At 44.8% G+C, this 14149-nt stretch overlaps 1 protein-coding gene across 10 annotated transcripts in view; it reads left to right on the forward strand.

The window, feature by feature from the left end:
* Positions 1–9520, forward strand: part of SH3GL3 (SH3 domain containing GRB2 like 3, endophilin A3) — a 114002-nt gene extending 104482 nt beyond the window's left edge. For all 10 annotated transcript variants that reach the window (XR_011250201.1, XM_069558953.1, XM_069558951.1 and 7 more), the window contains one exon: positions 8850–9520. Coding sequence is in view for 9 of the 10 variants with exons in the window: in XM_069558953.1 (XP_069415054.1) it covers positions 8850–9055 (206 nt within the window). In the remaining variant the exon portion in view is untranslated. The remainder of the gene's footprint in view (positions 1–8849) is intronic.
* The last annotated feature ends 4629 nt before the right edge of the window (positions 9521–14149 follow it).

A 14149-nucleotide genomic window follows, 5' to 3' on the forward strand; every position in this document is an offset into this window, starting at 1 on the left:
AAGTACAGGAGGCCATGGCTCTCTGGGTTGGGGTCCCCAGACGGCCAAGATGACCCAGCATGATGAAGGCATCAGATGATTCTTCCCAATATCATCTTGCTGCATGTACAGTTCAGATCAGTGGGCCGAGCTCCGCTGGGGGTGGACCTACCTGGTGCCTGCACTGTTGTTGAGAACTGTGTTCGGTGGGTGAATGTTGGGGGTGGGGGGACAGTGCAGAGGCTGGGGAGAACCCAGCACTCACGCCTCACTGGAGTTGGGGAACTCTCGCCCAGGGGCTCTCCACTCCCGGGTCTTGGGAGAGACGCCACGTTTGGGGTTGATTTGCTGATGGAGTGTGATGTGAGTGCTGGTTGAGTTCCAGCTCTTAGGAGGCAGAAGTGGGAAGTATGGCAGTGGTCCCTCACCTGGAGTAAATGAAGTGAGACGGGAGGGACGTGTCTCTCCCCCGATTGGTTCAGAGCATGTGTGCAGCGAGGGCACACGTATGCATGCATAGGCGGGGGCTGGGATGAATGCATGTCTGCCATTTAGTATTTATGTCAGTCATCACAGTTGGCTTACAAAGTGAATGGGAGGAAAAACAGATTGGCCAAAAAGTTCACTCGGGTCTTCCCATGCGATGTTATGGAAAAACCAGAACTAACTTTTTGGCCAACCCAACATACACACATACACACATACACACACAGCCCTGTAATCAGTGTGATAGCCTATGAAGTTTCTTGGCAAGACTTAGCAGCCGCGTAGAGCATGTAGGAGGTGACATCAGGAGAGGCGGTCCCGGGCGGAGCCCTGGTGTCTTTCTGACTTTGCCATTAGCTCTGGGGCCAGGCTGTTGTGACCTCTCAGGGGCCCATACTGCCTCTTCTTCAAGAAGAAAGCTTGTGGAAGACCACTAAAGACCCTTCTAGCATGGACGTTTTGTGTTCCAGGAAATGCCTCCCCAAACCATCATGGGGCTTGGCAGTTGACTCCCTCTGTGTCAAAAACTGGTCGTGGGAGAAATGACAAAAGAATACTGATCGTTTTAATAGACCACTCTGGAACAGTTATTCACTAGTAAAATTGACTTTGACTCAGCAGCCTGACTTGCTGCAGGGTTTCAGTGGCCAGCTCCCACAGCCCCCCAGCCCACCTAGATCCGAGCTGTATTTCCAAAGGAAAATGGAAAGTCTGGCCTGGAAACACACAATTCCCTAATGCTTTGAAATCAGTGAAGGTTATTCTGTTCACATTCAAGATCATGAACCGGGCCCCCTATTTAAATTCTCCTGCTTCCTGGTGGCTCAGTGGTAAAGAATTCACTTGCCAATGCAAGAGAGACAGGATTGATCCTTTGTCCAGGGAGATCCCTTAGAGAAGGAAATGGCAACTTGCTCCAGTATTCTTGCCTGGGAAATGCTATAGACAGGAACCTGGCGGGCTACAGTTGATGGGGTTGCCAGGAGTCCGACATTACCGAGCGACTAAACAATCCCCAATTCCCGTCATTACAACAAACTTGGGGTGGGACAGTGTTCTGTTATGGAAGGAGCCATCTACATGCTGGAAGCATCAGGAAGATTCTCGAAATAATGAGGCAGGGAGCCCAGATTTTAAAATGCTGACCTACCTGGAAGTCACACCTGGGAAGTAGCTTCCCACCTGAAGAGGAAGAACAGCCTCCCCTCCCCCGCCATCACTCCCCCTCCCCACTTTCCCCACTAGCTCCCAGACACTCCCAGCCTCTTGTCAAAGGAGTTGGAGTGAAAGAGGACCATGGGGCTGGTGGTTCACGACCTCTCTTGGAAATTGGAAACACCTGAGAAATTTTTTAAACTCCAGTGTCTGGGTCCCATTGCCAGAGCTTCTGATTTAGTTGTTCTGAGGTCAGTCCAGGTAGGGGGTGTTTATCATGCCTCCAGATTGAGAACCACTGCAGCAGGAAGGCAAGAGGGGACCATCTCAGTCCAACTGGGGAACTTCACTGACAGATGCTCCCTAAGCGAGGTGCCGGGGTGGGGCTTGGCTCTCACTCCCACGTGGGGTGGAAGGTTAGCAGTGGGCGTGATACTGAGAGATTGCTTCCCTGGTGGTTCAGATGCTAAAGCATCTGCCTACAATGCAGGAGACCTGGGTTGGGAAGATCCCCTGGAGAAGGAAATGGCAACCCACTCCAGTACTCTTGCCTGGAAGATCCCATGGATGGTGGAGACTGGTAGGCTGCAGTCCATGGGGTAGCATTCCAAAGAATAGCAAGAAGAGATAAGAAAGCCTTCTTCAGTGATCAGTGCAAAGAAATAGAGGAAAACAACAGAATGGGAAAGACTAGAGATCTCTTCAAGAAAATTAGAGATACAAAGGGAACATTTCATGCAAAGATGGGCTCGATAAAGGACAGAAATGGTATGGACCTAATGCAAGCAGAAGATATTAAGAAGAAGTGGCAAGAATACAAAGAAGAACTGTACAAAAAAGATCTTCATGACCCAGATAATCATGATGGTGTGATCACTCACCTAGAGCCAGACATCCTGGAATGTGAAGTCAAGTGGGCCTTAGAAAGCATCACTACAAACAAAGCTAGTGGAAGTGATGGAATTCCAGTTGAGCTATTTCAAATCTTGAAAGATGATGCTGTGAAAGTGCTGCACTCAATAAGCCAGCACATTTGGAAAACTCAGCAGTGGCCACAGGACTGGAAAAGGTCAGTTTTCATTCCAATCCCAAAGAAAGGCAATGTCAAAGAATGCTCAAACTACCACACAATTGCACTCATCTCACACGCTAGTAAAGAAATGCTCAAAATTCTCCAAGCCAGGCTTCAGCAATACGTGAACCATGAACTCCCTGATGTTCAAGCTGGTTTTAGAAAAGGCAGAGGAACCAGAGATCAAATTGCCAATATCCGCTGGATCATGGTAAAAGCAAGAGAGTTCCAGAAAAACATCTATTTCTGCTTTATTGACTATGCCCAAGCCTTTGACTGTGTGGATCACAAGAAACTGTGGAAAATTCTGAAAGAGATGGGAATACCAGACCACCTGACCTGCCTCTTGAGAAATCTGTATGCAGGTCAGGAAGCAACAGTTAGAACTGGACATGGAACAACAGACTGGTTCCAAATAGGAAAAGGAGTACGTCAAGGCTGTATATTGTCACCCTGCTTATTTAACGTATATGCAGAGTACATCATGAGAAACGCTGGGCTGGAAGAAGCACATACTGGAATCAAGATTGCCAGGAGAAATATCAATAACCTCAGATATGCAGATGACACCACCCTTATGGCAGAAAGTGAAGAAGAACTAAAAAGTCTCTTGATGAAAGTGTAAGAGGAGAGTGAAAAAGTTGGCTTAAAGCTCAACATTCAGAAAACAAAGATCATGGCATCTGGTCCCATCACTTCATGGGAAATAGATGGGGAAACAGTGGAAACAGTGTCAGACTTTATTTTGGGGGGCTCCAAAATCACTACAAATGGTGACTGCAGCCATGAAATTAAAAGACGCTTACTCCTTGGAAGGAAAGTTATGACCAACCTGGATAGCATACTGAAAAGCAGAGACATTACTTTGCCAACAAAGGTCCATCTAATCAAGGCTATGGTTTTTCCAGTAGTCATGTATGGATGCGAGAATTGGACTGTGAAGAAAGCTGAGCGCCGAAGAATTGATGCTTTTGAACTGTGGTGTTGGAGAAGACTCTTGAGAGTCCCTTGGACTGCAAGGAGATCCAACCAATCCATTCTAAAGGAAATCAGTCCTGGCTGTTCTTTGGAAGGAATGATGCTAAAGCTGAAACTCCAGTACTTCGGACACCTCATGTGAAGAGTTGACTCATTGGAAAAGGCTCTGATGCTGGGAGGAATTGGGGCAGGAGGAAAAGGGGATGACAGAGTATGAGATGGCTGGATGGCATCGCAGACTCGATGGACGTGGGTTTGGGTGAACTCCAGGAGTTGGTGATGGACAGGGAGGTCTGGCGTGCTGCAATTCATGGGGTCGCAGAGTTGGACACGACTCAGTGACTGAACTGAACTGATACTGAGGGTGGCACTGAGGGAGGCCCTCCCCCAGAGAACAGGTGCTGCTTGCTGAATTTTTGACCAGCCCCAAATTTATCTTCTCTCTTTACTTGGCTGGAAAAGACTTGTTGAGAAAGGAACACAGTCTCTAGCAGAACTTGTTTCAAGTCTTACTTAAAGTCTGGATGGGGAGAGAAATAAGAATGTTTCATAATAATAGAAAGAGGAAATTGAAATGGAAAATGCAGGATGGCAGAGGAACTCTTGTTTCAGAGCAGACTCTAGAGCACAGGCTCACTGGTTGTGGTACACAGGTTTAGTTGCTCTGCTATGTGTGAGATTGTCTGGGACGAGGGATTCAATCCATGTCCCCGGCATTGGCAGGTGGATTCTTAACCACTGCAAGGTGAAGTAGCACATGCTGATGTTGAAACTGTAGCAAGTGATGTAGAAGCTGCAGCAAGTTATCAGGAAGATCTAGCTGAGATAATTCATGAAGGTGGCTACACTAAAGAAGAGAGCTGCAGTGTAAATGAAACAGCTTTCTATTGGAAGAAGGTGCCATCTAGGACTTTAATAACTAGAGAAGAAAAATCAGTGCCTGTCTTCAAAGTTTTAAAGGACAGAGTATCTCTCTTGTTAGGGGCTATTGCAGCAGGTGACTTTCAGTAGAAGCCAATGCTTATTTACCATTCTGAAGATCTTAAGGCATTTAAGAATTATGCTAAATCTACTCTGCCTGTGTGGGGCTTCCCTGGTGCCTCAGTGGTAAAGAATCTGCCTGCAAATGCAGGAGACACGGGTTTGATCCCTGGGTTGGAAAGATCCCCTGGAGAAGGAAATGAGGACCCACTCCAGTATCCTTGTCTGGAGAATCCCGTGGACAGAGGAGCCTGGTGGGCTGCAGTCCATGGAGTTGCAAAGAGTCAGACATGACTGAGCAACTGAACAACATAGCTACCACATATAGTGACCCATCTAATGAATCTGGGCAAAGTAGATGGAAAACCTTCTGGAAGGGATTCTGCTTGCCATTAAGAATGTTTGTGATTCATGGGGCGAGGTCAAAATATCAGCATTATCAGAAGTGGCTTTCATTCCCCATGCATGACTTTGTGGGGTTCAAGACTCCAGTGGAAGAAATAACTGCAGATGTAGTGGAAGGAGCAAGAGAATGAGTAGAATTCAAAGTGGAGCCTGAAGATGTGACTGAACTGCTGCAACCTCATGACAAAACTTGAACAGACAGGGAGCTGCTTCTGATAAATGAGCAAAGAAAGAGGTTTCTTGAGATGGAATCTACTGATGATGCTGTGAAGACTGCTGAAATGACAACAAAGGATTTACAGTATTACATAAACCTAGTTGATAAAGCAACAGCAGGGTTTGAGAGGACTGACTCTAATTTTGAGAAAAGTTCTACTGTGGGTAAAATGCTATCCAACAGCATTGCCTGCTACAGAGAAATCGTTTGTGAAAGGAAGAGTCAATTCATGAGGCAGACTTCACTGTTGTCTTATTTTAAGAAGTTGCTGCAGCCACCCAGCCTTTGGCAACCCAACCTTTGGTGGTTGGGTGGCTGCGGCAACTGGCTGATAAGTCAGCAGCCATCAACACCAAGGCAAGACTCTCTGCCAGCAGAAATGATTGACTTGTTGAAGGCTCAAATGATGGTTAGCATTTTTCAGCAATAAAGTATTTTAAAATTAAGGTGTATACATTGTATTTTAGACACAATGCTATTTACAGGATGGTGTAAACAGCTTTTATATGCATTGGGAAACCAAAAAATGTGTGACTTGCTTTATTGAGATGTTTGCTTTATTGCAATGGTTTGGAACCAAACCTGCAATATCTCCAAGGGATTCCTGTAGAAGAGTAATAGAGAGGAACTTGCTCTACTAATTGCTTTTAGTTTTTGTTGTTCTTTAGTTGCTAAGTCGTATCAGACTCTTTGAAATCCCATGGTCTGTAGCATACCAGGCTCCCCTGTCCTCCATTATCTCCTGGAGTTTGCTCAAATTTATGTCCAGTGAGTCAGTGATGCTATCTAACCATCTCATCTTCTGCTGCCCCTTCTTTTGCCTTCAATCTTTCCCAGCATCAGGGTCTTTTCCAATGAGTTGGATCTTTGTATCAGGTGGCCAAAGTGTTGGAGATTCAGCTTTAGCATCAGTCCTTCCCATGAATACTCAGGGTTGATTTCCTTTAGGATTGACTGGTTTGATCTCCTTGCAGTCCAAGGGACATTTACTTTAAAGCTACACTATTTAAAATGGTGTGGTACAGTTACTGAAATGCATCAGTGGGGGAAAGTAGAAAATGCTAAAATAGATCCAAGCGCACATAAGACAAAAGTAGTATTGAAATCAGTGGAGAATAATGGATTATTACTATTTAATAAATTGTGTTCAGGGAGCTGCTTAAACATTATTAAAAATGTATAATATCTTTATTTGCAAAAATCTAAATGGATTGAAGGAAAGCATCTTCACATTAAAAATTAATTTTAAAAAATTACTGGGATAAATTTAGTTAAATATTTATATATAATTGTGGAAGGGAAACTATGAATGAAAAGTTTCATCACTTTGCTTATGTGGTTTAAAATTTCTGCATGGATGACAAAATAAAACAGAAACCCCCATCCCTGCCCCACCCCCAGTACACACTCCAAAAACAAAATGAAAGGAAAAAAATACAGATAATAAGCTGGAAATAGTGTATATATCAAACATGACAGATACGGGGTTAATATTTATGATATAAAAGTCCATAATATATTCAGTTCAGTTCAGTTCAGTCACTCAGTCATGTCCGACTCTTTGCAACCCCATGAATCGCAGCACGCCAGGCTTCCCTGTCCATCACTAACTCCTGGAGTTCATTCAGACTCACATCCATCGAGTCAGTGATGCCATCCAGCCATCTCATCCTCTGTCATCCCCTTCTCCTCCTGCCCCCAATCCCTCCCAGCATCAGAGTCTTTTCCAATGAGTCAACTCTTCACATGAGGTGGCCAAAGTACTGGAGTTTCAGCTTTAGCATCATTCCTTCCAAAGAACACCCAGGGCTGATCTCCTTCAGAATGGACTGGTTGGATCTCCTTGCAGTCGGGCACCTAATACTTTTAAGACAAAGAAAATAGAAAAATATACTGGTAGTAAAATTTAAAAATCTTGGAAAAAGTTATGTCTATGAAGAGGAAATTTCCTTCTAGAAGTTTACCCTCAGGAATTAAATGTACATTATTTGTAAATACACATATATTATGATATTTTTCAAAGAGTTATCAATGAATGCTAAGAGGAAACAAATGGGAAAATGAAAAGGAAGGAATGTAGAAGGGAAGAGAGAGAGAAAGAGGAAGGAAGGAAGGAAAGGAAGACCTTTAAATATCCTATGAGAGGATATCAGTTAAAGAAATTATGTTAGGGACTTCCCTGTGGTCCAGTGGTTAAGACTCTGAGCTCCCAATTCAGGGAGCAGGGGTTTGATCCTTGGTCAGGGAATTCATATCCCACATGCCACACCACGCAGCCAAAACAACAACAATAAAGAAATTATGTTATCCTGATATAGTTGACAATTGTTCAGTAATTAAAAGTAACCTGGAAAATGTTCATAGTAATATAATAGGAATATTCTTTTATGAAAATAATTATATGTTAAATACATACACAAATATATTCATAAAGTTATCTGGAAGCTTCTATGCCATCACATTAATTTAACACTACTGACCTCTTCATTGGGGCTTCCCACGTGGCACCAGTGGTAAAGAACCCGCCTGTCAATGCAGGAGTTGTAAGAGATGTGGGTTTGATCCCTGGGTCCAGAAGATCCCCTGAAGGTGGGCATGGCAACCCACTCCAGTATTCTTGCCTGGAGAATCCCGTGGACAGAGGAACCTGGGGGGCTACAGTCCATGGGGTCACACAGAGTCAGACAGGACTGAAATGACTTAGCACACACACATGCACCTCTTCATTAGCAGTCAATTTTGCATGTATTTGCTTTCTCTTTTTGTCTTTCTCTTGTTACCGTGTTTAGTTTGGTTTTGAAGTGAAACAATAGTTACGTTAAAAATGTTGTCCTGAGAACTACTGGCTTGGTGCAGCGATCCCAAGGCTGAAGCCTGGCCTGTAGAGATTCTGCTCTTGTCTCCTAGTCTCACACCCTGCCATGTTCCACGCCCTGGTTACCAGCTCTAGGAATATGGCCCTGACCATCCAGGCCTTTGCTGCTTCCTTCTTCTCTGAGTTATAGGTGATACACTACCTTGTCTTTGTTGTTTTGTTGTTGTTGTTTTAGCCTTGGTTTTGTACCAATTTATTTTATTTTTTGGCCACACTGTGTGGCATGCGGGGATCTTAGTTCCCTGATCAGGGATTGAACCTGTGTCCCTGGCATTGGGAGCTTGGAGTCTGAACCACTGGACCACCAGGGAAGTCCCTCATCTTTGTTCTTCAGGTGTTTCTCATGTGTTGTCCACTCTCCGAAAGAAACTATGAGCTCCCTGAGGGCAGGGGTTAGGCCTTGTAAAATTCTGCACCTCCCTTGGGCTGCGGGCAGAGCTGAACAGCTGCTTCAAGAACAGGGGCTGGGCCTGAATTTTTCTGGCTAGGAGAACTGATGAGGAAAGCCATGGGCTCAGGAGGTCAGCTAGGGGAGGAGGGAGAGCTGAGGGGGGCAGAGGCCCCAAGTGCAGGGCCCCCCCGTGGGTGCTGAGCCAGCCTTGGCCTGGTGTTGCTGGTCTGCAACTCTGCACCTTTGCAGCGCCCCACAGATGCTCCGTCGTGTTAACCGTGTACTTTTTGTCTCCACGTGATGCGCACAGGTTCTAATGCTCCCGTGGACCAGCCCTGCTGTCGCGGTCTCTATGACTTTGAGCCTGAAAACCAAGGAGAACTAGGATTTAAAGAAGGGGACATCATTACGTTAACCAATCAAATAGATGAAAACTGGTATGAAGGAGTTCTGCGTGGGGAATCTGGCTTCTTCCCCATTAACTACGTGGAAGTGATTGTGCCTTTACCTCAGTAAATGTGAAAACTCAGACTCTCTCGGACATACGTTTCATAACCGAAATGAATTCACACCAGTGTTCTCAGCGTGGTGGTTCTGTGGCATTCTTGCTCTTTGACCAACTTAATGACTTTTGTATGTGTGGTTCTCTTTATAATGTATTTTGTATCAGTTTAATTTGTATAAATGATTTTCTTGTCTTGGCTCCATGGAAATACAGTTTTCTTCTTTTGCTGATTGTCCTAAAGTCACTGGTTAAATAAAAGTATGTGCTTCTTGTTGCTAAAAATAAACAGCACCCACTACAGCTCTGTCAGGGACTGGCCCATCTTCCTCAAGCTGTGATGGAAGACAACACTTGAAGCTAAGAACTGCTAAATATTTTGTTTCCTGACATGACTGATAGCTTCCGGTCTTTCCCCTTCATGTGTTTTAGCTGACCTGTGAATCACCCAATAAACATGACACACTGCGTTGGCAAAAGGCCTCGGTCATTCTTAATGTTGAATTGATTCCGAAGTACAGTCGTACAGCTGCGAATTCCTCCTGTGACCACCCTGACCTGGGGTGCAGGCTGGTGACTTGTTTGGCCTGTGGATGGTAGCAGGCTGGATACCAATGGAGACTTGAAAAGTCCTCAAGTCTTTCTGCCTGTACTCTGCACCTGTGCATCTCCACCAGGAGGACATGCCCAAGCTAGCTGACTGCAGGGAGACGCATGGGCCAGAACTGAATGGCTCTAGCCAACCTCCAGACCGGTGCACAAAGGTAAGGAAGCAGACACTAACCCACCACAATTCTAAATATAAATAGCTACTAGATATTCTTCTGTTGTTGTTGTTTGCTTTCTTAATTTTTAAAAAAATCTGGACCATTTTTAAAGTCCTTATTGAATTTGTTACCATTGCTCCTGTTTTGTTTTGATTCTTTGGCTGCAAGGCATGTGGGTTTTTAGCTTCCTGACCTGGAATTGAACCTGCACTCCCCTATACCACGTAAAAGCAGCGATGATATAGCTACTGTACTTTTCAAGGTACTGTACTGTAAGATTAAAAATGTTTATTTTGTTTTTTTTTTTAATGTAGTATTTCTGTGAAAAGTATTATAAACCTATGACACTGCAGTACTATATAGCCTACTGTGTTTGTTGGGTACCTAGGCTAACTTTGTTGGACTGATGAGCAAACTGGACTTATGGATGCAGTCTTGGAATGGAACTCATTCGTATGTAGGGGACTTAGTGTAGAAAGTCTCTTGTTTAATAGACAGTACGTAACTCTAAGCCCCTTTGTGCCTCCCTTGGCCAGTCTCTGATGGTGAGTGATGATGTGGGGCATCTTTCCATGTGCTCATTGGGCATATGTGTAGCTTTTGTGAGTGCCTCTTCAAATCTTTTGACCATTTTCAATTGGTTATTATCGACCCATGAGAATTCTTTCTACATTCTGTCTGTGTCTACATTTGTATTAGTATGTTATTATTAGAGTGCCTTAATGTCCTTTGGTCTCAGTCATAGAACCTCTGATAAGCTGTGTTGGACAGCTTCTTTGGGCATCATTTCAAGTGGTACACAGAATCTAGAGTAAACTTTAGTATTGGTGGCTGGAGTGGGTTGATTAACAGCCTCCAAAAAGAAATGTCTGAATCATCATCTCCAGTACCTGAAAATGTGAGTTTGGAAATAAGGTCTCTGCAGATGGAGTCAAGTTAAAGGTCTTAAGGTGAGATCATCCTGGATTTAGGGTGGGCCCTGAATCCAACGGGGCTTCCCCAATGGCTCAGCGAGTAAAGAATCCACCTGCAGTGCAGGAGACACAGGAGATACGGGCTCAATCCCTGGGTCGGGAAGATCTCCTGGAAGAGGAAATGGCAACCCATTCTAGTATTCTGGCCTGGAAAATCCCATGGACAGAGGAGCCTGGTGGGCTGCAGTCCTTGGGGTTGCAAGTCAGACATGGCTGAGTGACCAAACATACGCCTGAACCCAGTGACTGGCATCCAGAGAGAAAGGAGAGGGGGTTTATCACAGAACCAGACACAGGGGACCAGGCCCCAGGACCAGACACAGGGGAGCCGGCCCCAGGACCAGACACAGGGGAGCAGGTCCCAGGACCAGACACGGGGGAGCAGGCCACAGGGAGAGCAGTGAAGACAGAGAAAGACTGGAGTGGTGCTCCCGGAAGCCAAGGAAGAGGCGAGAAAGGATTCTCCTCAGAGCCTTCAGGTGCTCCACGGACTTGCTGACACACTGACTTTGGACATCTGGCCTCCAGAAGAGTGAGACAGTTAGTTTCTGTTGTTGTGAGTCACCTGGCCACGGTCATTTGTTAGGACAGCCCTAGGAAACTGATGCAGCATTGTGTCAGTCACTCAGTCGGGTCCCACTCTTTATGAGCCCATGGACTGTAGCCCGCCAGGCTGCTCTGCTCATGGGGTTCTCCAGGCAAGAATTCTGGAGTGGGTTGCCATGCCATCCTGCATTGGCAGAGGGGTTCTTTACCGCTAGTGCCCCCTGGGAAGCCTATTCAACCCTTAGGTACATATTAATAACTGTCCATGTGAAGCCACAGGCATGGTAATAACTGAGCACCCATAACGGGAGGACACGAGGCTCTGTTGCTCTCAGCCGTCACTACTTCTGCCTCTTGACTCTCCCAGTGCATCTAGATGCAGCTCAGAAGATGATCGCTCTTCAAAGGCTCCTGTGACTCTTGAAATTCCAAGGATGGAAGGGTTGCGGCTCCTCAGAACCTTCACCAGAAGGGTCACCTTAAACTGATCATTGTGAAAACCACGGTCTGCGGTTTGCACACACTCCAGGAGGCAGCCCAGGGGCATACCACACAGGGAGATGCCCCTCCAGAGGGACCATCCCTGTGAGGCCACAGGCCAGATGTAGCAAAAGAATCAGGTGATGTTGGGACTAACCCTGGTAGTCCTGTGGTTCACAGGGAATCCATGCTTCCATTGTAGGGGGCGTGGGTTTGATCCCTGGCCGGGGAACTAAGATCCTGCATGCTATGCGGCACAGTCAAAAATAAATAAATAGAAAAGAACAGGTGATGTTGACTCTCCCGCAAGGTAACCGTAGTTGCCCCCGCTTCCTGGCAGCGTCCTAAGATGACATTCACAGCGCACAGCTCTCTTCCTCTGTCACAAGGGCCCCTGTCAGAGAATGGCTACTGGTGTATCACATCAACCCTGAGAGTCGCAGTTACGGGGGCAGTTTCCTTCCTCAGCTTCCAGTGTTCATAGAGAACTTGATATAGTATCCATTTAGTGGTTTCAGTGGGGAATGGGTAGTTTGAATACAACATTTGAGTTTAAATCATCTTTGATCTGAAGTCTCTACCCAATCTGACAGTTCATGTCAATATCAGGGTTTTTAAAAAAATTATTTATTTTTAATTGAAGGATAACTGCTTTACAATATTGCTTTGTTTTCTGCTATACATCAACATGAATTAGCCATAGGTATACCTAGGGACTTCCTTTTTTAAAGAAAAACCTCTTTCCCATTTTTCTTATTTATGCTTTGTAGAACACTAGTCATTTTGTTCTCAGTCTTCCTGACACCATACATGAATTTGGGGATACTTGTTTCACAGAGTTTTTTGGTTTCTTTCTTGGTTTTTAAAAAACAACAATAAAAATACAATTCTTTGGCACACATTTAATGAAATAGCATTTAGCAATTTCATGGGAAAGGCTGAATAAGACCCACTCATGCTTTGATGGTAAACCAGAGCCCCAGGCTAGGATTGAATGTCAGACTTTGCCTTGGAGAATTCAGGGGTGGGTGTGTCTTTCAGATTGAAGTTCACAATGAAAGAGCAAAAGAACAGAGCTGAGGAAACATCCTTCTGGCCAGAGCCACTCAACCCTATGAGCAAGTGGTGAAGACAGAAATCAAAAGTGCCTCACAATGATGGCTCCTTGGTGTTTTTTTTCTCTCTTTTTTTTTTTAAGAAAGAAAAACGTGTGATATTTTCACTGTTTAGGAGAAATTATACATATAGGGACTTCCCTGGTGGCTCAGACAGTACAGTGTCTGCCTACAATGTGGGAGACCCAGGTTCGATCCCTGGGTCAGGAAGATCCTCTGGAGAAGGAAATGGCAACCCACTCCAGTACTCTAGCCTGAAAAATCCCGTGGACAGAGGAGCCTGGTGGGCTACAGTCCATGGGGTCGCAAAGAGTTGGACACGACTGAGTGACTAAACCCTCAAACTTTCACATATATACTGCATGCACACTGGAGAACACACAGAAATTCCTTTTCTGATGGATGGATGTATGGATAGATGGTGGATGAGCTGGCTGTTTTCATCCACACTATCAACTTCCATGGCTTCAAGTATCAACCACATGCTGATGAGTCATGGAGCCAAATCTCCAGCTCAGGTTGTCCTCCTGATTCTAGACCCAGAGGGATTTCCAGCTCAGAATGTTCCAAGTTAAGTCATCATCTCTCACTCTCTCTCTTTCCACCCAATACACTCCTCTTCCTCTTACACTCCCAGTCTCCACAAATGACAGTGCCATCACCCATGGCCCATGGCAGGAATCAGGGTATCAACCTTGACTGTCTCTCTCTACTCTTTTAAGTAATTCACCAAGTCTTAAAAATTCTGTAACAAGTGTCTCAAATCTATTTTCTTCTGTTTTTACTACCATTTGTACCAGCTTAGGCCATCATGAGCTCTTGCTTGAATTATTAAAAATACAGCCAGACAAAACATTCTTTGACATAAATCATACCAATATCAGTCTCCCAAGGCAACAGAAATAAAAACAAAAGTAAACAAATGGGACCTAATCAAACTTACAAGCTTTTGCACAGCAAAGAAAACCATAAACAAAAAGAAAAGACAGTCTACAGACTAGGAGAAAACATTTACAAATGATGGGACCGACAAGGACTTAATTTCCAAAATATACAAACAGCTCACACAAATCAACAACAAAAAAAACAAACAATCCGATGGAAAATGATCTCTACAGAAGACACACAGATGGCCAACAGGCACATGAAAAGATGCTCAACATTGCTAATTATCAGAGAAATGCAAACCAAAACTACAATGAGGTACCACCTCACACCAGGCAGAA

This window comes from Ovis canadensis, chromosome 18, assembly GCF_042477335.2.
Source record: "Ovis canadensis isolate MfBH-ARS-UI-01 breed Bighorn chromosome 18, ARS-UI_OviCan_v2, whole genome shotgun sequence".
NCBI lineage: Eukaryota > Metazoa > Chordata > Mammalia > Artiodactyla > Bovidae > Ovis > Ovis canadensis.